This window comes from Coloeus monedula (assembly GCF_965178545.1).
Source record: "Coloeus monedula genome assembly, chromosome: 3".
Classification (NCBI taxonomy): Eukaryota; Metazoa; Chordata; class Aves; order Passeriformes; family Corvidae; genus Coloeus; species Coloeus monedula.
The window spans coordinates 49,538,437-49,562,713 of NC_138783.1; the positions used below are offsets into that span (position 1 = coordinate 49,538,437).

Here is a 24,277-nt window from a genome sequence, read left to right on the forward strand (position 1 = left end):
TTTCGACAAACCTCTTATTTGGCATGTCTTACTGTACAGCTATGAAGTTACTGCATTTTTTGTACATTTAATGTCATAATTTTGATACTTCTAAAGATTATTGTAAGTTATGAAGATTATTTCAGAAGTACACATGTAGCAATAATATTTACAAGAAAAATGTGCACCTCCTTAGGGCTCTTTAAAACTTTCTTTACTTCTAAAAAAGATACAAATAAAAATTCTCCTTTTTCAGAAGAAAAAGTTGAGCACAGTGGAAGTATCATTTCTGTGACTTATGTATACATGTTATTGTATATCTATTATATAATGGGGCTGATGTAGCAAACCACAGATCTTTGAAAGTCATGGTTTGGTGTAAATAATACCTAGGTAGAAATAGCATACTTACAATGGAATTGTTCAAGGGGGATGAATAAAAAGTTAGATAGCATATGACAAATCATTGGGCAACACTTCACAGTTAAACTAATTATTTCCATACTATACTTTTTTTCAGGTTCCTCATTTTTGTTCTTGTCCAGGGTCTGGTTTTCCTCACTTTGTAGAGGGGACTATGCCCTTTGTATATGGGACTGAAAAGGTGGTGTGTCTGCAAAGGGTTGTAATGTTTGGCTTGAGACTGCTTGCTTCAGGTTGTCCCTGCTCTTTGAAGTAATGTCCATGAAAGTCAGTATTTACACTGTATTACACAGAGTCTGGTATGGAAAGCACTCCCTCCCTCTCCTCCTGACAATCCTCCTCCCCCTAGAGCAAAGGATAATGGCTTCAGGTTACTAGAGACTGAGAAGTGCAATTTGTCACAGGGATATGCAAAAGTAGGTGATTACTTCTAACATGCAGTCTCCCCTTGCTGCACAAAAGTGATGTATGATGCCTAAATATGCTGTCTTGTACTGGTGATGATAACCTGAAGTATTCCATGTAATTGGGATTTCCTTTCATGAGTTTAAAACTTGATAACCAATTTTTGTCCAAAAATCTTGTATGTCTCTAGCAGCCTCTCACAGACATTAGCAGACTTCTCAGCAGGGAGATGAAAATAGGGTGGTTTCAGTAACCTATCAGATCTACCATCTGTCATTTCTTGTATTACAAAACCAATAAGCATCTAAACAGTGGAGCCTTATCTTTAAAATGCATCTGGAGTATAACATAAGAAAAAATACCCAAATTTGCAGAAATTTTGAAGGAGCAGATCTGACCTGTTACTGCCCTGTCTGTCTCAGTGACTTTACTCAAATGCCACAGTTTGATACTCTCTTAACATTCAGGAAACCTGAATTTGTGAATAAACATGCTAGAAGAGGATTGTCCAGACTTAGAGTAGTGCTACTTTAAGTGTGGACAGAAGTACTATTGTATTTTTATAGACATCAGCTGCAAAGGGCTATCCAGAAGGATGAAGGCACTGAAAAGAGAAACCAAGATGTGTTAAGTCCTTAAATAATGCATGCTGAAGTGGCAAGGGTGGTTCCCATTGTCACAGGAAGGCTGGGGAGAGGAGACAGGTTGTAAAACACCCTCTTATGAGATAGGTAGCTACTCAGTATCATTTGTTAATATCAGCTCAGTAGATCTTTTAATTACATGCCCTGTCAAACATCTCGTGGAGCTGAACAAGTCGAGGTGGAGATGGACTGTCCTATTTTCTGCCATGAATGTGGAGTATTCAGGTGGAGATACACTGTTCAAGAGGCTGCTCCAACAGCACTGTGGTTGTCCAGACAGGCGTGTCTCTGTCCTTGGAGGTATTCAATGCTTTGGTTGGACAAGGCCCTGAGTTAACTGCACTTCATGTTCACGTTGGCAAACAAGGTGTCTTACTCATGTCACAGGTCTATGTAACATCATCGCTCCTTGAGCTCACAGGGGATATTCAAACTGCCCTCACAGTAACAAGATGCAACTTGGATTTGATAATTCAGCATTATGGGCCTCTGGGCATACCCATCATGGGTTGGTGCTCTCCCTCCAAAGTGCAGTATCTGCATCTGCTGCCGGTGGCTTTGCAGGTGGTAGTCTCAGCTTCAGAACCTTTTGGCAGCCAGATGCCTGTATTTGCACCAAATAGGGATATAATATTTCCTGTTCTAATGGGGACTTGCAGTTATACCCAAATAGAAACGAAAGCAGATTCCTACTTTCATCACTTTTTTTTTTCCATAGGCACCATTCTGTTTACTTCTGCTTAAGAAATTACAGCATAACTCAGTCTTTGCTGTTGCTTATAGCTTCTGACCAAAAATCTGTAAAAAAAGAGTCTAGTTTATAGTTCATATTTTCAGTGTAAAGACATGTTGTAATTTAAAAAATTTATGACATTTATATATAAATTTTTCTCACTTGTTTTATGTCTCTATCCCAGAACATGAACTCCTGGTAGGAAAGCGTGCAATAATTCTTTTAATGGCATCTGTTATGAAATGTTTGGTAGATTAATACCAATTTTAACATCATGTTTTAAGACTTGTATTTCTTTTAAATCTTTTGTTTAATCTGGGAGCAGTAATATATCACATTGTCCAGGTGACTGAGGGTCGGCTGTTATTTTTCCTAGGTAGTTGTGATGGCTCACAAAGCAAAACAGTGATCTCCAGGAAGCAAGCAAGATAGCATCCAGACTGCTTGCAGTTAACCCATCTCTGCCTGAACTAGAAAACTATTTATGAAAATTACATTGCAGAATTAAAGCATTAAGAAAGATCACTGCTGGAAACTGTTGCTTCAGGGAAAGGTAAGACTTTGCATTAACTATCCAGTCATTATGGATTTACATGAGATTTTTCTGGTAAGACTGATAATAAATTCTATGTATTAATGCATTTCTTTATTGAACAGATTTGGCAACTGTTCTAATATTTTTAGTAAATAGTTAAAAGTCTTTTGCATAGGTGAATAATATAAAACATGCAGATTGGTATTTGGAAAGTCATGTATATGTGGTTCTTACTGACAAAGATTGTGAGCATAAATTTGAATATTTCGCAATGACAGGTTTTGGGTTCTTATGGCCTGACTTTAAATATGAATTACAATGCTATATTAAGACTATCACATGTGGCATGAGACTGTGCATACTTAACTGTAGATGTTTGTGGATTCTTTGTCTTAATGTTATGGAAAGCTGGCAAGCCATTACCAGGAGCTGAAGAACTTGTGGGATTTTACTAAGCTGATCCAGTGCAAGTGTTTAGTTAAAGCCTTCCTGGGGCTGAAATTCCTTATAGAAACAAGTTGGCTATATTTGGCTTTTTAAATGCTGATATGTTGCTTGAAAACAGATGAACAAGCATTTTGCATGTGTACTAATGAAAGGATATAAAACAGCTGCAATTGCTACCATTTATATATCAAGGAGCCAGGGGAAAATATACAGCAACATGAGTACATCAGTGTCCTCTTGAACAAAACAAGCCTTTCTTTTCTGACTTAGAAAGAAGGTTGTATTGGTTTTAAACTACTGTTACGCTGTATTTAGTCCTTCTGTCATAAATATAAGATTTCTTGGAGACAATTACTTTTGCTGTGTAATCGGCTATAAGCCACATCAGGTTATATTGTTTACAGAATTTCTCCTGGAGTGCTGGCATCTATAGAGCTTCCAATTTTTCTCCAGTGGGGAGTGAAACATTTTCTTTTGCTTTTAAAGAGCAGTACTATAAAGATTCTTGACAGGGTCACAGCCTTTTCAATCCGAATAGTTATGTTATTTTCTTTGCTGATTGTTAAATACAGCTATTTCTGTTTCAGCTTTTCTAGATTTTTGGATGATGGTTTTCAGTACACTGGGCCAATTATTATACAGTCATTTATTATTCGGTGCTTTTTTAATTTCAATGTAGTGTGGTTTTTATCCAAGACAGTGCAGATCAAAACAAGTAAAAGGATGCATTTATGCTGTAGAGCACAGAGATCTGTGAATGTGTGATATGTGTTCTGGACCTTTACGATCACTGTGAAGATGGTGATTTTCATTGCCTAGGGATAAGCTGTTCTGTACACCAGAGATGTGTATCTTACAGCTGACGTGAAAAGGGCTCCATTTGGCTGAGTCTGTAAGTTCACTTTGGCCTGAGGTAGGGCTCTAGGACATATCTCCACAGCAGCATGTCCAGTTCCAGCCTGGTGCAGCGTTGGAATATGCAGAAATTCCCGTGACAGTCACTGAAGGGTGTAAGGGAGACGTGTGCCCCTTACAGAGCAGTGCAGCCCCAGGAGTCCAGAGCACGTTCTCCGGTGCTACAGACATGAGACTGAGCACGTCTCATTGCACCATGTGAGCCAGGAGGGAATGCCTGATCACTCTGCTCTGGAAAAGTACAACTGTGGGAATAACAGGCTGTAAGCAGGGAAATGCGGGAGCTGTTTCCTAGACTACCTTGCAACAGTAATTGTAGGACGTCCTATGTCCAGGTTTAAGCAAGCTCTGCAAATACGAGATCTGACTGCTTCTGGATTAGCTTGCCTGTTTTACTGTGCCTTCAAAGACCTGATTATATTAATGTTTCTCCTTCATGAAGCAGTTTGAGAAGAGACAACCTCTCAGCAGTTAAGCTAATGGCTTCTGAGTGGAAATGGTATCTCATGGCAGCAGGCTTCCCACTCCAATGAATACAAATTTGGCATATTAGCAGGTGTTTTGTAAGTGTCCTTGAAGTCAGAGATGGAACTATGTGAATATGCAAACCTATTTATGGGCTTTTATTTTCTAAAGGGAGATGAGACCAAATGACATAATGAGCAATTGTGAAATCTCTTTTACAGTTTAGAAAAAATCCCAGGGAACAGAGGGGCTGATTTAGTTCCATTTAACTAGAGCACTGTTGTTTTTTAATTACACTGGTTGCATGTCAGAAAAATTAGCAGTACTGAAGTCTGATGAATGTGTGATCTATCATCTTTACATAGATATCACAGGTTTTTGATGATGACAGTGCTGGCCGCAACAAGAGAGTGCTAGAGAGAGGGGAGATTGTATCTGTTGCTACTCATAAATACAACTGCCTTGTTTTCCCTTATTTATTTTAATACGTCACTGTAAATTTATGCTATTTGTTTTATTTGATCTGATGATATTTTAATAGTATATTTGTCCAGCTGTATATTGAACTCAGTTAATTCTGTGCCTTTGACTTTTAGAAGTAACAAATGGAAACTGTGTATTTAGACCCAGCAAGGCATGTGACAAGCTATCTGGCAGTAATCTAGGAATGCAATTAATTGTGTTTAATTATGCACTTTATTTGCTAGGCTAGAGTTTTAGAATTTTGCAAGGTGAAGACCCCACAGGACATAAAAATTCAACCATTTTATTTTGTTTTACTACTTTGACTTCATTTATCAGAGTTTGAAAAACTCCATCATTTCTTCACTCAGTTAATTGTGAAGCCTGTGTTACCTAGGAAGGTCCTGGTTTTTACTTAAGTTCTGATAGCAAGCGTTGGTTTACTGAGTGTCCAAGAAAAGTGCAGGTCCCAGCAGCTGTAGGTTCAGGAAGTTTTTCTCCATTTTGATTTCCTTTCTTGGAAGGCCTGGCTCTGTGGAAGGTCCAGTTCTGTAACTGCCTAAACTATGTACATCTATGCATGGATTATAGTACTTCACAAACTGGAGAATGAGGTATTTAAACAAATCTGACTGATACAGGAAAAAAAATGAGAGCTAAGTGTCCAAGAATTGAGATGGAACACAGAGCAAGAAAAAAAACCCCAGAGAATGAAGAACTAAAAATAGATTTGTTTTGTTATTTTTAGGAATTCCTGCTGGTTGCATAGAAATCACTGAACTTAAAAGGTCATGCTACCAATGCTCAGTACCTTTCAAGCGTTCATTTTAATCTAGTGCAGAGATCCAAATGAAGACTGACACTTGGAATTTGAGGGAGGCAATATAATTTTTTCCTAATTAAATATATCAGTGTTCTAGCTTGAAATCTGTTCTGGGAAACAGATCAGCATCATGCATCATGTTGAAGCCAACAGTATTGATATTGACTTTAATCAGGTTCTATTTTAGAGCTGATAAGCATTACTTAATACTGCCTAAGAGTGGATTTTGGTTTTCCTTTCATGTTACGGAATTGTAATAGTTCAGGAAAGGAGTTTGTCAATAATATTTCCAGAAGAATTCTTAAGAATCTCCATAGCTGTTAGATGTGTGGGTGCTTAAGTAATTCGGTTTTTGCTTTACCTTTTTGGTTTCTTAAAAATGGGGGTGGGTGGCGAGGGAAATAAATAAAAGAAAATATTTTTCATTAAGAGTGTGCCTAGCACAAAAGGTATCACAAAATAGGCAGCATTCTTATTACAACAGCAAATACTCAAAAAAACCCAAAACCAAAAAAAACCCCACAAGATGAGCAACAAAATCACAGACCGTATGCTGTTATTTCTGAAGTAAATATTTTACCAAATAGGTTTTTGATACAAGGAACAAGATGTGCAAGGAACAGGATGTGATACATATCCAGTACAACATTTTAAACACATTTTAAACATCCTGGCTTTTCCCTTGGTTATATTTAGATAAAGCTTAAATGGTTCCACTCAATGTTGTTTTGCTTTGATTAAACCAGACAACATTTTACCCATGTAGGTGGCTTATTTGGGGGCTTTTTTAAGTATAAGCAATTTTTTCTCATACATATAGTAGAATAAGAAAAAGGCTTTCATCCTCCCATCTCCCCCTACAGAGAGATGAGCCAGAAAGTCCAAAGGTACAGATATACCACTTTTTCTTTCAGTGCTGATGTGCTATTTTGGAATATGTGCTGACCTACTTTCTGTGTTTCCAGAAAGTGAGCTGAAAAATTTTAGCTTAGGCTGCAGACTTGGATTTATTTTTCAGTTTATTTTTGTTCATACTTTAACACAGATATGCACACACACACACACACACACACACAGGCTAATGTGGGGGTTGATATACAATAGCAAATCAAGATTGCCAGTTTTGGTACAGTTTCAAGATAATAGCAGCAGAAATCTACTGCTAGACACCTTCCTTAAAGGGATTTGACAGGAGGCTCTTTCCAATCTAGTGGTGCCATTATTTAGAGTTGCATCATAAGACAGAAAGTTTTCAGTTCTCAACTTTGAATAAATTTGATACCTAAATAGAAACATCCAAGATTGCAGTGAAAATTGCTGTAAGAATCTCATTATTATATTTTTTACAGTTTCTTCACCATTGTCTTAGACAGTGGAAGATAAAACCCCTTTGAATCGTTTGCTTTGACTCCATGCATCTCTTTATACAGCACTCTGACCATCAAAGAAAGTTCAGCCCATTAGTTTGCCATTCCCAATTAAAATAATGACACATAAAGCTTTGGAATTGTATGAACAAATTAGGAGAAAACAAGTAATGAGAGATGAAGCCCTGCTCCTGCCCTCTGCTTAGGGCAGAAAAAATTTATCAGTCTTGGCAACTCTGTGCTCACATCTTAGCTCTCCCCAGCAGAATAGCTCTGCTGGTGGAAGAAAATCCTTTTTAGTGTATTGTACTTCACTCACAATTACTGTAGTGCAGAAGGTCTTGGTGTGGCATTCTTCTCATCTAACTTGTGTGAGAATTCAAAGGGCAAACATCTGTATGTCTCAGTAAAAAGCTGCAGTTAAGGAGAAAATACAATTTCCCCTCTCCTCAGACAGAGGAGGTGAATTCTGCCTTGCAGAAGTACATCTCTATCTCTCTGTTAACTACAGATGGAGTTCAGACTTTGGCAACTTAATCTTTGAATGTATGCAGCTGGGTGAGGGAAATGCAGTCTCTTTTCTTTGTATATACCACAGTATCCTGATGTTCTGCAGGGAAAGGCAAGACAGTGTAAGTGAGGCCTCAAAATATCATGAGTGGTCGGTCTGAATCATCCTATGACTGACAGGCATCTTACTTCTCTGGAAAGTATTACGGTCTGCTTAAGCTAGCTGTGGATATGTTGTACTTTTCTGAGAAATTTGAATTGCTACTTCTCTTTTATAAAATTTACATTCTATACCTTAAAGACTGTATACGTCTAAAAAACCTGTCTCTCAAATCTTCATCTATAGTTGATAATTGAGATGAGTTTTAGCTCTATGGGAGAGTTAAGAATTCTTCAGTTTTTAGTATTTTTTTAAACATTTGGATGATGTAAAATTTTCACTTGGTAAGTATCCTCATCAGTTCTACTATTTTGCAGAGTGTCTAAAATTGATGAGATAGTAGTTAATAATCAAGTTGAATCGGTATTACAGCCTGATAATCATATGTGAATTGCCTAGTTAAGTGCTCATGGTAGAACAAAACATGTTCTTAATGCTGTTACATGGAAAGCAACTTGTCATAGATGGACAGGTTGCAAATACAAAACTGTTCAGGGTAGTAACTTGAAGGAAAGCCAAGGGGCAACTTCAGAAGCTTCTTCAGCTTAGCTGTCAGTGGGATGCTACTATATTGTGCATTAAGATGCCTTAATATTTCATTTTTTAATTTAATTATTTATTATTTTGTTATTTAAATTTTAGTTACTTAATTTACAAATGTAAATACTAAGGTGCCTTAATATTTACATTTAACAAAGAGGTATAAATAAGGGAGAGAGTTCAAAAAAGAGGCCTGTAGGATTTTTGGAGGTCTGGAGAGGAAAACAAAAAAGAACAAAACTTCTATATTGTGAGGCCTCAAGAGTTCAGTTGTGTAAATTTGTAGAACAGAATTTTGCAGGATGAGTTGATCATCATCTACAAATTCTTGTATTTTAAAAAGCCATCTCAAAGCAAGGAATTTCTCATCTTTATAAATAAAGGCACCTGAGTGTTGAAGCTGAACTAGCTTCATCCAAACCCAATTTTTCTCACAAGAAGGAAATATTAACATTGAAATAGATGAGTCGTAACATCTTCTACCAAAGAAGGAGGGATAATCCTATCATTGTGGGACAGGCACTCCCAAAAGCCAACTTTACCCTTGCTGCTATTCAGGATAGTTAGTGGAGAGGCAAAGGTTATTCCCAGGCCTAAATCAGTGGCTCTGTCCATGGGCTGTAAAACAGGTATGGGAGAATAGGCTCTCGGGCTGAAATTAGACTTTGTGATTTAATTCCTGTGAGTCCCCAGTACTTTCCAAAAGCCTGTCCTTAGCTAGCAGGAAAAACTCTGCAGCCTTCCATATGCAGTTGGTCAGACCCTCATTTACACTGATCTCTTGGTTTTTGTGTTCCTGTGCTGTATTCTTCCCCATGCAAGATGTGTCTGGCTTGTTAGACTAGATCAACAAACCTGGAAATTTCATTTCTGCTGAAGTGTGATCTGAACTTCACCCATTTCTCCATGTGCTTCCAATCTGTGTAGGAGCCAAGGGAATCTCAGGTTATTTAGGTCCCCTTGGACCCCTTACTATTTTTCACCCTCCCCAAAATTATTTGTTACATTTGCACACTGTGCTGAAAGAGCTGTTTCCTTAATACTTACTGTTTGGAGTCAAGACTTGGAAAAATAGCCCCCAAATAATTCTCTCCACGTAAGAAAGATGGAAATTATATGACCAGCAGTGCAAAGTGCCATGGGTAGGTCTGACCCTTGCTCTGGTACTTTTTCACTCCCATACCTGTAACATGTTCTCAATGCAGAGACACTTAGTCAGCTAAATTTATAGTGCTAACATGACAGTAGTGCTTAACTACAGAAATGTAAGGGTAGTGATTCCTAACACAAACTGATTGAAGGACTTATCTTACTGATATGTGTCTCCCTGAAAAGAATTCGTTTCTACAGTATTACGACTTTTTATTGGATGTTTGCATAATTGCAGAAGTCTTCAAGAATGTATTTGCCTGTTCTAGAGGCTGGTAACAACTTGACTTCCCAGAGATAAGCCACATCGTGGTGTTCTATGCTATCACAGGCATTAGTTCTTCAAATTCCTCTTGAAACTAATCTGAAATGTCAGGAAATTATTGTTTATCCAAACTATATGTTTGAGTATCTTGGAATCTGGATTAATTTCAGGATTGTCATCCTGAGTCTAAAAGCCCTTAATTAATTAGCCAACAGTCTAGCTGAAAAATTTATTGCTCCTCGATATTTGGCCACCCATCTTAATTTCAGGGTTTTAAAGCCTGGAGCTGAACTTGGAAGATGCATGAAGATGATGGTGTTTCGTGCACCTCCCTGGACTGTGGAATGAATTACTGGAAAAGTTCAGTGGGAGTCTCACTAAGTTTTGGGAGCGTTTCAGGGTTTATCTCTCTTGGCAAGCTTTTTTCCTCTCATAATTAACTTTGGGTGAAATAAATTCTCTGTTTCTGAAGTGCTGTATAAAGATAACAGTAGAAGACATTAAGGAGTGAAGGGTGTTTCCTTTTCTTGACAGTGCTGATACTTGTATAGATTAAATGTTCACAGTCAGTGGGCAAACAGTTGTCTCAAAATGTGTACTTGCTACAGTGAGTGTCTGACTTGAACTAGGTTACTGCATGGTTTCATTTTACCCAAACACTGTGTTTTTCTCAGTTGTTTTCATTCATGTTACTACTGAAAATAAGGCTGTGTTGTCTTAGTTTAAAATTTACCAGTTGCACAGCTGACTTTTAGACAAGTAACTCTCTTTTTTTATTCTGTTGTTGCAAGAGTGATCGTTGTATCTGATTTCTGTTGTGTACAGTAGTGTGTCTGTGTGTATTTGGTGTTTATCTGGAAAGCCTTGGGCCACTGCAGCACTTCAAGCAGCACAACCCCTCAGGGAACAGCTGTTAAGCACATGATCTCTCTTATCATTTTGACTGTATTAGGGTACTTGCAAAGGGGACACAACTACCCTCTTCTGCTAATACTGTTTTGAATGCAAATTAATTGTCAAATTAATTGTCAAATTAGTCTAAATTGTAGTTGTCTCAGGTCTGTACAGAGTCACAAATAATCCCATCCAAGTTTTAAAATGTTTTTCTAATTTGTTCTTGTTCTGCTTGTATTAATTGCGGCCGTGTCCACTGAGGGTCTTAATATGAATGTTAATGAAGAAAATCAATAATCAGTAGACATATGTAAGGTTTCATTAGACATGTTAAATATCTTTATATTTATATATAAAATGCACAGGCACACTGCCTTAAATCTAACATTGTCATACAGGTTATATAAATTGTGTCATATTTATAGCAGGGTAATAGAACATGATGTTTTTCCAGTCCTGTCTAGGAACAATGTTTCAGGCATGATTTGGAAGCCATCTTGTCATGCAGCTGATTCTTTAAGAAGTTGGAGGAAAATAATCAGTAAAATTGGGAGGTTTAATGTCATTGTTTAAAAGCTCTTTAACTAGTTAGATTCTCAAACATCTCTAGGAAACAAGGTGGATGAAAGAGTATCTTAAAGATACCTTCAAGTATCTCTGACTTCAAGTAAGTCTGTACAGCAGCTCTTATTCTTCTTTTAATGTTTTGTGAATTTTTCTCTCCTTTTCAGTCTTTAAGCACTTGGAATTTTTCACTTACCATAAAGCTTGCTTTAGGGGTCAGTCCCTGCTTGTGCTTGCCGTGCAGTGCTCGCTGTTGCTTTGTGGCAACACTGTGTGTCAGTTACTTGCCAGTGGCCACTGCTTCCTGTGGTTTGGAGACCCTGGGTTTCCTCACATCCTTTCCATTTCTCGATTTTTTTCACGTGTACTGGTTTTCATTTTTTATCTTTGAGTATGGTGGGTGGGGGGGGGAAATTTATGTGTACTATTCAGGTTGCTGTTCCTTTCCTTGCTTTTTCTCTTTCCTTCCATGACACCATAAGAGAAGCTCCAGTCTGCTTCTAAATACACATTTATGAACTTGTGTAGAGAAACTTTCCCTCAGCCATTCTCATTTTGCCCAGGCAATGCTTTACTTACTGCAGATGGGAAAAGGAAAAAGAGAGAAGAGCGGCATGCAGAGAGAGGGAGTAAGCTGGTGCACAAAAAATGCGTATATTATAACTGACGTATCTTTACTGTGTTGCAGTGTTAGGTGCAATAAGGGTTCCTTAATACTGTTCAAATGCAAAATAAGTACTTATAATAAAAGTACTGAAGTTTAATATTGTACAATTAAACATGGACAAACGTTCAGCTGTGGGATTTTTGTTTCTGTAACTGGAGGTTTTAAAGATCGTTTACACATCCTGCTTTATGATGCTATCATAAATAGCAGTGTCACAGAGATTCTTGTATACTGCTGATTCCTGTAGCAAAAGGTGAAACTCATGGCGGGGTTGTGTGTTAGTCAGACATTTAGAGTTGTTTAGGGTGTGTTCTGGTGTTTCTAGAGCTCTGGCCTTAGGTAGAGTGCCTTCATTTTCATATTGGTTGCTCTTGCACTTGGGATGGTGATCCTCTCCAAGAAGTACTTTCAAGTTCCAAACATGGTGATTTTTTTTCCTCTATATCTGTAACACTTTTTTTTTACAGAAGCTGAAATGCTGTTATAATCTCACACATATGCGCTAACAAATTTTGTTTCTGTAGAATACTGAACATTCAGAAGTGGTTTTAAATAGAAAATTGTCTCTGAAATCTGTAACTTTCATAGTTTGCTCACAGAATTCACTTTCAACATAGAAGGCAAGAGGAAAACCATCTGCCATGTTTATTCAGGACTAGTACTACCTCTTACTGAGTAAAATTCCCACAGAGCCTCAGGTCTTTCTCTTACCACTGTACCCAGAGCATAGGCCTAATGTCCCAGATTGCAGTGGAATAGTATCAAGCATGATTTTGTGATTGCAAGTGTTACCATTGTGCAGATTCTGCAAGTTCCACCCTCAGCCTTTGAGCTTTGGAAGATGTCCAGCCGCTGCCGCTTGGGCAAAGCCACGTGTGCCAACAGCTCTGAGGCCATCTGCGAGGAGCCCTGTCAGCTTCTGTACTGTGCCTCTACACTCTACCCTGCCAGAAAATGCCTGTTTCCTGGGTTTGCACTGCTTTCCTGTTGGAGAATGTTCAGCTTCAAGTCCTCAGGAAAATAAGGCTGCGACAGCTACCATGTAATGGGAGCATCGCATGAAGTGAAACTATTGCAAATGGACATTAGCATATGAATTGTTCTGCCTATGAAATGCTGTAATATAAATCAGCTTTCTGTTTTAATAGGGGATGTGCACATTATAGATCAAACAGTAAAGGACTAATAGTATCTTAGAATCAAATTACAGCTTTAACTATATATTTTGTTTGTTGTTAGCAGGCAAGAATATGACTTCATATTAAAGGTGCTTTTCTTCTTTCAGCTGAAGGACAATGCACTTGAAACACTCAGCCAAATCTCTTATCAATATTCATCTATTAAAACGAACATTCCACAATGGAAAGCAACTCTGTAAAAGCTCTGTTCTTTTCTTCATGTTTTATCTGTTAGTATTTGATAATTTGAAGAACTGTCTGGGCTGAAAGCCTACTCCTCTTTTCTGTGACTGTAATTCGATGTTATCTATCACAAATTAAAACCATAAATGTAGTGCATGATATGATATCTAATACTCTTATGTAGCTCCTCAAAGGTCAGGTGTAGCCTGGCAACTAAGTCCTCTTTGCACAATTCTATGAGTCAGTGTTTGCTACAGGGTAGAAATTATTGTGAACCTAAAATGATCTCTTTGCTGTCTTTAAGACTATGACCATGACTAATTATTTGCTGACCTTTTCCTCTTATACTCACTTCTGAAGAATGATGCTTGACTGAAGAGAGATTTTTTTGGATGCTAAGGCTGTACCTAGTCCAGGCTCTGCTTATAGCAGCATTAAACTGGAAGAAATAGGTTAATTCAAGCAGAGAATGTGTCAGATGTTCACATCCTATGGATTAAGACAACTGGGATATTCCAGAAAATTGAACAAATAATTTTTGAGCAACAGTTGGAGGATTTGAACAGCTGTATATTTCCCTCATTCCTTATTTTTTGATTCTCTGTTTTCTCTTCCTTTGTTTAGCTTTTCTGTTTGAAATGGAAAGCAAAAGAAGTTAGAGACTTTGTAGCATAGATAACTTTGCAGATCTGTGACTGTTCTGCTATGTACAGGGGGTGAGCCTGGATAATAAGGGAACAAAAGAACAAGATTGATTTGCTAAATTGGTGTGTACTGGGCAAGCAGGTACCCAGGAATATTCAACTTGATTGGTAACAACTTCATTTCTTTAAATATCTGGCACCTGTAAAATGCACTCTAATTAATTATGTAGCCTGAGAATTGCCTTTTTAACCTTATTTTTACAAATATTTTAAGGGTAATGCTTAAAATTTTCTTGGGATAACCTGGCACAGTCACTAAAAAAAACAATTCATATATCCTTGCTTGGATGCTTACTCTTGTCTTTTTTGTCTTTTGCGGCAGCATGACTACAAATAAATAAATAAACAAAAGGTAACCTAGGTTTGTGCCACAGTTTGGTATGCAGCGTCACAAAATGGGTGCTAATGCCACACGGCGGGAAGCTCCGTGGGCCAGAGGCAAAAGGATGAAGTTTGGTTGATTAAACTGTGCTGGTTTAAAATGTTAGTAAAGCTCAAATTTTCCCTTCCTGCCTCTGCAGTTCTTCCAACATATGTGGCTTAGAGGCCTCATCCTCCCTTGAGGTACCATTCTGTTCTGGTGTGTGTAGCATGGTGGGAAGGGCCATGAATCCATGTACACTGTACAGAAGTTACTCTACCAAACCAGACAGGAACTCGTTGCAGAGCTGGTTTTCCTTTTCCATAATACAGATTTTCTGAGCCAGCCTGCACCAGATGACACACTGGGAAGATATTTTAGAAAAACCTTTTATTGCTTCTGCTGTTGATAAGCACAAATATTTCCTCAGCTGAAAATGAGAATGGCAGCTCTAATGCAGTCATAATAACAACTGGCTTACTGCACATGAAATGTAACATGATTTGCTGCTCTATTATTTTTAAAAAGCTAACAATTATTTCCCCTGTGAGAATTTTTTTTATTACTCTTTGGACCAAGCTAACTTTGTAACCTCAAATCGGTATTTCTGCAGTACAGAGTACCATCCAAACAGAAATCAAACATCAGTTACCTTTAGCACTTATTTACCAAACTTCAATCAAAGTAATTATTAGTAGAAACTGCAGACACTACAACTGGGTAATTTGCTGGAGGCAAAGGGTGGGATGTTCTGATTTAGCCTTTGACTGTAATGGATAAACCAAATGATTATTATACTGACCTTTTAAAATCATAAGAAAGCACTCAACTACACTGAACCTACCAGAGAAAACTTAAGCCTTGTAAACCTTTGCCAGCGTGAAAATGTAGCCAGATTATGATTCCTGGTGTTTGTTTTTCATAATTTGGGCACTCTCATGGTTCAGTTCTGAATGTAACAGTGATTACTTTCTTGTAGTAAGCTCTTCTGAAGGATCTTGTGTAAACCTTTGACAGGATAAATAATGGAGCTCAGCTACTACAATAACACTTAGGCATCTCATTCTAAACAACTTTCAGACACCACCAGAATTCTATTTGCCTGTCTTGATTTTCAGTTCTGAATGAATTTTCAAGAAAGTGTTCTAAAGCAGATCCTGTGAAATGCAATTTGAAAGCCCCTCAGGATTAAACTATTCTTAGATTCCTGTGTACTCTTGGTGGATCAGGGGTTTGTGTGCTTGACAGATACCCCCATCTGAAAGAGTACGACCACTATGCACATTTGAGTGTCCCAGAAGCAATTTCTCCTGTTGGAAATGTTGCACTTGGCATGAATATTCATTGGGCTGGAGAGGTAAGATTGTATGGTGCAGCAATTGTATCACTCAGTGAGAAAATGGGACACTCACTTTCAAGTCACTCTTCTAATGAATATTTAATTATTTATACGTGTTGGAATTTTTTAAGCGGGAAAAGTTAAGAGCTGTTTTCAGAATATCCTGTACCCTGACACTTAGATCACTTACTGGAGATACTGAAATTTTATTAAAGCTTCTATCAAATTTCAGTTTACTGCTCCTCAAAAGTTAATTCCTGCATTTTTTATTTCTCAGTCACACCTAGTTCAAATATATTTATTTGCTCAGATTTAAGCATTTTCTGTTGTTTTGAAAAGCATTTGATGAATTTACTTTGGTTTAGTTGGGCTATTAGGAATGGACTGAGTATTTTTATGCTGTTTCAGTCAAAGCTGCAAAAACAAATGGAGTTGGAAGAGAAGAGGAAGCAAGGAAAACTTCTTGGATCTATTTTTTGTGGATTTTTTAATTAATTGGGAAAAACAGGATGAGATCCACAGATGCTACACGTTTGAAGGACATGGATTAAGTATTTTGGTCTCTAATGATTATGACCAGTGTGTAGAGAAATTTTTTAAATGTTACTGAGCAATTGGACACACAATTTATCCCCTTTGGTTATAACCTAATTCTCACCACCTAACCTCTTCTGGAATCCAGTGGAATTTTGAAAAGCTTATTTCCACATGTAAAAAGAGCTCATGATGCCTAGAATACTCAGCAAGATCAGAAATAGTCTGTTTGCTATCTGCATTTAATGTTCATTTGGTTTAAATGATCAGTTTGTTCTGAATGCAGGGTATGATTTCTGAGTCCAGTGTATTTAAGATTGGATCTTTCCATTCATAATTTCAACTTTCAGCCCAATGTAGTATAATTCCCAGAGGAGCAAGACAGAATCTAGCAGACTATTTGCATCCTTCTGCATTTCTAACAAAATATAATACTTAAAAATCCACACACTTTATATTTTTATATATATATATACACATATATATATATATAATTTCCCCTCTTCCCTTCCAAAAGCATATAGATGAACCATTTACTTTTTGTCAGCAATAATAAAGGCTGTAGTGAATTTCACACAAAAACTATATTAGGTACAGCCAACCTTGTGATCATTGCAGCAATCGTACAGTGTGCCCTATCTTTAGGGAAATAATTAAAGCATACGTGGTTTAAGTGTTTTTAAAAAAATTGGAGAAATCAATTTCTGTCTTCAGGTTTCCTTAGGTATCCGTAATTGAAACATTATATACTCTCCCTTTGAATCACCACTCTGCTTATTCACTTTACCATGTAAAGTGCTGGTTTTTAACAGCAAAATGCATGTAATCAGAAGATTTGTTAGTTTTAATTTAATAATTCATTTTGCCTCATTTATGATAGAATTCAATAAGAAAATCAGCAGGTTCATAGAAAATATTTCAATTTGTCTTTCCTTCTTTCTGAACATTTGAGAAAGGAAGATCACATCCTTGGGGGCTCAAAAGATTTCATTGGGATAACTGGAACAAAACAAGAAAGTACCTGGAGTTTTAATGAAATGGAGAATTTGCAGACCATCTTTGTCATACGTGTATTTAAATGTCTTACTTTTACTAGTCAGCAGTTACATAGAGAGAGAAATTAGTCACACCATCACATCTTTGATTTCTTCAGTAGGAAATAACATCATAACTACTTGAGAAAAGAAACCCCAAACTGATAGTTGTGGCCATAAAACCCTTCGTGATTTGGACTGTTTATCAATCTTCAAAATGTAATTTTGTGAAACAACAGGACTAAAAACCCAAACATACTGTTTGGGTTGTGCCTTTCCCCAGACAGGTCCCAAGCATGTGGAGTTTGGTTGGTTGGTTGGTTGTTGTTTTGTCATTGTTTGTTTGGTTTGTGTGTGTTATTTTTGTTTGTTTCTGGGTTGGGTTTTTGTGTTTTGGTTTGTTTGTTTTTCTCTCACACTATTTACTTTTTGTAAGGTTAAACAGCACCTGTTTAACTTGCCAAGTTAATGAACTATTAATGAACTGATCTGAGAAATGCTGTGGGTATAATATAAACCATACTAGCCCTAGATAGTGCCTCATATTAAATTGTATTTTCCGCTTTGCAGAAGTTGTGCTGCTGAGCTCAGGTTTGCTGAACTTCCTAATTACCTCAAAACTTTCAAATGAGTTATTTCAGGCTGCCTCCTCCTTGTGCTGTTTCACTGATGCAAGGAGGGGCGATGCAGTAACTCTACACCTGTCCCAGCACACGCCTATCAACCTGCTCAACTTCCCCAACGAGTGGCTTGAGCATGAGAACATCCGAGATTGCTCGGTCTGTAACCACTAGTCCTGATACTTCTGGGTGTTGGGGCTGGCTTTGCGCTGGGGTGGCTTTAACACCTGGTGCTCCATGATGGCACTCGATGACAGCAGCTTGTACTCCAGGACTAAGAGTAAACTTAATCCCCATCAGACTCATTACAAATCAACAAGACGGAGAAGCCTGCCGCCAGACATCCTGCTAGAAAATGATTTTAAAGGAAAATTTCAAAAAAATATTAGGAATATAGACCCTATACACCCAAGGCGCACTAAGAAAAGACCTTCAGTATTTTCAGGTAAGAAATGCTATTTTCATAGTACGTTAGTGCAGTATCTTTTAACCTTTTTGGTAATTGAAGGATTCAGCAGCTGATTACAGTCAGAACTTACTCTGTTTTAAAACGTAAGACAGTTTTCATAGATAGATTTAATCAAGTACTATTTTTGTTAAATTATGTCAGCCATTAGAGTTAAAATGATGGAACCAAAAAGAGAGTCTTCATGTTTTTGATTTCATGTTGCTTGCTTGAGGGGATTTTTTTAACACTTAGCATTTAAGGAAAGCCAGTTGTTTCTCTAGAGCTTTAAACTGCATTTTGCTTAACCCCACTTATAAGTAATACAGTCAACAGCTGCAATGTAAGAATCTCTCTTGCTGCTCTAGTGCTGTATCTCATTGCTTTTCTGGAGGAGAGCGGTTTGGGGAGTTCTTCAGTCTAGCAGATTTTTTTGTGTGTGTAGCCAGAAATTTAACATCACTAAATAATCAAATGCATGCTTTAAATTCCTGGTTTGAACTGGAGCCTGTAATGTCAGGAGTTAATAATTTAATTTAACTCTCTAGTTGTTAAGAAGTAAGAACAAGGTGTGAGTGGATTTCAGTCAAGCTAATGGCAAGTCTGGAATATTTTGTTGTGTTATGCTTTTAAATTATTTTAAATGTGCCTAAAAATAGGCAACAGATTATTATGAGGACAAAGGATTTGTTGGAAAACAATCAGGTCATCTTTATGAGGAGGACTTAAAAGGTTCTAGGGGAGAAAAATCAATACCAGCTCATCCCTGCTGAAGCTGAAAATGTGTTTCTGTGAGGCAATCAGAAGAAGTTAAATCCTTTGTAGAAACAAAACTTCTTTAAATTAACGTATCTCCCTTTCCAAATGAAAATTAGAATTTTCACATTTCTAGGGGAATTAGTACAATCATACAGATCTTTGAAGAGTTGTGAAGTATATAAAATTATTTAAATATTAACTTTATATTCCTTAGTGATAGCTAAGCTTACACGGGTACCTTCTCAAGAGCTGAAACACTGGTGAAGGAGTTGGTGTACAATGTTAAAAGCTAACACAGGGCTGCATTGTTTGTGTGGGATTGAGATCCTCTATTGTACTTTGGTTAAAGTAGTTGAAATGTTTCAGCGCCTCAGGAAATAAAGCTTTTTTCCTCCTTCCTATTCTACTTCTCTAGCTTAAAAAAATGCAAAAAGGCCTTTCCAGATCTCAAGTCAGGTGACTCAGACATGCCCAAGGCTCCTGGGCTTCCCAGTGCCTGAACTGGCTCTTCCTAAGGTGATATGGTCTGTTGGTGACTCTCAAATCACATTATTTTGGACAGGATAGACCCTCTGTATCTTACCTGACTTGTATCTTATCTGTATCTCCGTTGCACTTTTTATGTTTTACTTAACTTTTCTGCTCCTTAATTACTCTGTGTCCGTGGGTTTTTTTCTCCTGTAACTTTTCAGTTTTTTTCCTGTACATCGACATTTTTGTTAGGAAAAAACATGTTAAATACTAGCCTTGTGTTTGGTCTTCAAAACCCATACTCAGTTGTGCTTACCCAGATTTTACCTTTATTCTGTGATTTTTTTTTAGTGCAGTTCTTTCTCTCTGTTCTTTTTTCACCCTCCCAAATGACCACATTAGCAGTAGTACACCATTCTTTGCGCTGTGTCAGACATGAGCACTTTAATGCAGTTTGTGTGTCTGGAACACTGCCATTATGCTTATGAAATCCACTGCAGATGTGTTACTGTACACTCAAGGGTACTTAACTCAAAGGTAATGCAAATTGATTCCTATAAGCAATTGATGGAGCATGATGGAAAGATGGGTGTAGCCTTTCATTTGGTAGGTCAGGAGTATACATGGGAGAAGCTTTACTTGATTTGCTTTTGAAAACAGGTTAACAAAGTACATTTGAAATCCTCTAGACCATTGTATTTCACGTAAATGTAGGTTAGAATGGAAACAGAACTGTATCATAGAATCAGGGAATGGTCTGGGTTGGAAAGGGCTTCTAAAATCCATGTAGTACAGCTACCTTACTGTAGGCAAGGACATGTTCCACTATGTCAGATCAGGTCCAACCTGACCTTGAGCACTTGATATTAAATACAAATAAATAGACATACTTGCTCTGCAGTCTTCTGGATGAATGAAGAATTTTAAGAATGTGGCAATTCCTACTTCTTTGTTTCAGCCTAGTCATCTATTAATATAAGTATTTTAAATCTGTATAATTTTGACTCCTCCACATTCTTCTAATTGCTGTATGTCTTCTAAGTCTTTTATAATACCATTACGCTGTCTTGCGTTTAGGACGCTGTTGCAATTTAGTCTGAAGTCATGGACTTGTTGTTTTCTTTTCTTTTATTCTATCTTACAGAGCTTTGGTAATACAATAGTGAATAGTGACACACCAAGGGATCGAGCTGCAAGGAAATATGTCAGTCCATCCATAGGGATTCTTGTGGCAGTCTTGGTGCAAACTCAGGGAGGGGTCTTGCGTGTAATAGGCTTCTTTTACAATTTTTTCTTAACTGTGATAGCTAGAAGCTCACTCCTTAAAAATGAGAGCTGAAACCTGAGAAAAGTGAGTTGTCTGCCCTGCCATCATGAAGTTAGTCATTCATGTATGCCTAGGCAGGACTATCCACTAGTGGTATCATTGGGTTATTGTGTTCATCCTCATATGGCACGGGGAAGACAGAAACTGTGTGCTGAGAAACCATGGCATTGCCCAACGGATGCACTGCACAGAGATACTTTTTCCTGCTTTTACAAAGCACTTAATTTCCTCTTGTTCTTTAAATCAGAAATGTTTAGAGCTGCTATATACTTTAGGATGTGGTTAATATCAACTGCTGATGTATAAATTTTAGTTTTTAACTGTTTCATGGTTATGCTTTAAAAAAAGAAAATTACTCAGGCACAAGGGAGCATAATCAACATTATAGGGCCATTTATTTTCCATAGAGAGGTTCATCACCTTAATTAGTGGAGTTTGTACAGATCTGCTGATATGCTCTCAGTTCAGCACACTCATGGCCGTGACTGAACCTTACTCTGGTAGGACCATGCAAGAATGAACGGTGTCTTGTCTTAACCTGGAGATAAGCCCCTCACTTGTTAAAGAGAGAAGAAAGAATTGTATAAAGACAGAGTGGGCAACGAAGGGACCTTAGGAGACCATGTCTTCTTGACAGAGCTACCAAGGAAAAGTAAATTAAACTAACTGAAGCAGCATAAAATTAAAATGGATTAGCTAAACATCATTAAATGTGTGTGCTGACTTATGTTCAAAAGCACAGCAGCCTGAAGAAAATGAGTCTGTATTTTTTTAATCTAGGGAAGTGAAGGGTGAATTTTTACTCCTATGTCTTTTTGAAAGAAGGTTGCTGATACTGTTTTTCTCTTTATGCATGGCAAAGACATGAGATTTTGGCTGGGAATGTAAATTGTCTGTAGAAAATAGAATGAGACAGAAATCGCAAAGGTCAAAGTGCTAAAAAATATAATGGAAGCCATTCGTATTGTGAGCTAGGGATGTTTGTTTAACTAAGTACCATTGAAAATCCAGTTCTAGTACTGTTATTAGTATCTTGTAAGCTTTTTTCCCTTCTCCTTCATCACTTGCCTATGTTGGTAGTCTGTATTATTGTTGAATGATGCTTGTTCACTGATGTGTCAGTTTTGAAGAATGGAAGGTGAGAAAAATACTTGGGGTTTTCTGCCTCTCCCAGGACCAGGCACACCTCCATTTCATGGCTGTATGCCTGTGCCTCAGGTGTTGTCTTCCCAGCCAAAATAAGCTCTGTGAATTCCGTGGCACAAGACGTGGTCTCTACTTTGGTAAAAGCAGTGTGGTGTTGCTGTGAGTTAATGTAACGAGAGGGCCACTGCTTAAAAGCACTTTACAGAGCTACTCAAAGTAAGAATGCAGGTTGCTAGTCTGTGATTTTACAGCAGAATAGCTAGTATTTTGTAACAAATTCACTGCTTTTTTTTTTTTTTCCAGTGAAAATATTGTCGCAGTTAGAAGTCTTGAGGTACTCTCTCAAAGCATTTCTGGAGTGCAGACCAGCATACAGTCTAGCAAAATCACTTTCTAAAATAAGTAAGTTGATTTGATGCCATATTTGCATGTAAATTATAATAATGAAAAATAATGCAAGAAAGAAAGGGTTCTATATATAAGAAGAATTCTTAAAATTCTTAAAAGTTGTTTAACAGTGACATGAATAAACTATGAGTCATGCAGCTAAGACAGCCAGTATGTATGACTTACTTTTTACTTTTGACTGGCTCTGTTAATTGGGAAAGACTTGCCAAAATCTAATTACTTTTAATAAGGATGCTTAAAGTCATGGGTACAGTATGTATCTTGATTCAAATGAGTAATAATGATCTGTGTTCAGTATTTTAATTTAGTGAAGATTTGAATATCCTACCTCCTCCCTGAATAAATTGTACTGCATGGCAATAATGTATGCTTCTGATCTGCATATGATAATTGCTGTTCACTTATGGTACCCCTACTGACATTTGGGAGATTGGCCTGTGTTGGTGCTGCATTTTACAAGTAGCATCCAGTAGAAAGGAAGGCAAGTCTGACTTGTCCCAAAGTTTTTCTCTTCCCTTCCTGACTTGAAAAAATTGGCTTGGTTTCCCATTAATACTGTTACCAAGGCCTTCTGCTGTCTGAAAATGGAGGAGGAGGGAGGGGTAGCATTTTTTGTTATTTGCTGTTCATATTGTAAGCTGGCATTAGTTCTGTGTGACTGTTTTTATTGAGCCTTATGATAGGCCTTTGCTGCATTGCTGATTGTGTGTCCACCCATTGATTTGGGTGAGTGGCCACTGCTTTATTAACAGAAATTATGTTATTGATAACATCTTGCTTTGATCTGACCTGCATTTTTGTGGTCTCATACATATATATATAGATATATAGATATATATCTATATATAGATATATATATATTACTTAATACACTCTTCAGCATTTTAGTTCTTGCATATTTCTATTAAAGTGACATTTTCTTCTGGAAGGATGGTTTGATGATTCAGAGAAAAGCTCTGGATTCTGCATGAAGTCTGATGTAATAGATGCATGTTGTCAGACTCGTTTTCTTCTTGGGTTCACTGGCATTTTATGGAGTGGGGAGAATGATTTCCAAATGTTCTTGTAAGCATGTGATGAAAATGCTGCCTCATCTTTAAGTTATATTTGGGACTTAAATCAGGTTCTCTATGTCCATTGGAGAGTAACTTGAACATGGAAATGAGAGACAAGGTAGGGAGGAAGGTGAAGTTAAGATAAGGAAGGCTTCTTTTGCTATTATGGCTTGGAATTTTGTGGTTTGGTTTATTGTTTGTTTGTTTTAAAAACTGTTCAGTTGTCTCCTAAATTTAAATTGCCACCATCAGTTATAGATGTTTCCTCTTGAAAGCAAAGATTCCAGTGTTCAAGTGAATGAACCCAATTGTATTACACAGTAATATACCTCAAATCTTAAATGTCTGAGGATTTGTAGACTTCAGTGTGCTGAAAGACCTTGTGAAGCAATTACAGCCCTTGCATCCTGATTTCAGCACAGATATCTGTGTCTGCTGCCTTAGAAACAGCATGTGAAAGAAGAATCTGGTTTAGTTTGCCAGTTTCACCCTTTGGCTTTCTCCTATGTCCTTTCTAGGGGAAAATGATTAAAGTGTAGAGGGAAATCTTTAAACTTGTGCCGAATGTTCATGTTCTGGGAAATACACCAGTTTTGGGATTTTGGTATGTTTACATGGTTTTCAAGAACCATTGAACTAATATTCAACACTGGTTGTATCTCAAAAAAAGTATACCATTATAAAACATATTTTAAAATATTTTAAAATGGAAGTCAGTCCTAACAAATGTTAGCAAAATAGGAAAGAGACAAAAATATTTAAAAAT

At 37.3% G+C, this 24,277-nt stretch overlaps 1 protein-coding gene across 8 annotated transcripts in view; it reads left to right on the forward strand.

Moving 5' to 3' along the window:
- Positions 1-24,277, forward strand: part of FRY (FRY microtubule binding protein) — a gene marked incomplete at its 5' end in the record, with an annotated part of 227,301 nt that overhangs the window by 25,920 nt on the left and 177,104 nt on the right. For 3 of the 8 annotated variants that reach the window (XM_082279076.1, XM_082279080.1, XM_082279079.1), the window contains 2 exons: positions 18,141-18,345; positions 22,352-22,450. In XM_082279076.1, coding sequence (XP_082135202.1) covers positions 18,141-18,345; positions 22,352-22,450 — 304 coding nt within the window. Of the gene's footprint in view, positions 1-2,560; positions 2,738-18,140; positions 18,346-22,351; positions 22,451-24,277 lie in introns of those variants that run through there. The other 5 variants (XM_082279085.1, XM_082279086.1, XM_082279078.1 and 2 more) reach the window with 3 other exon arrangements.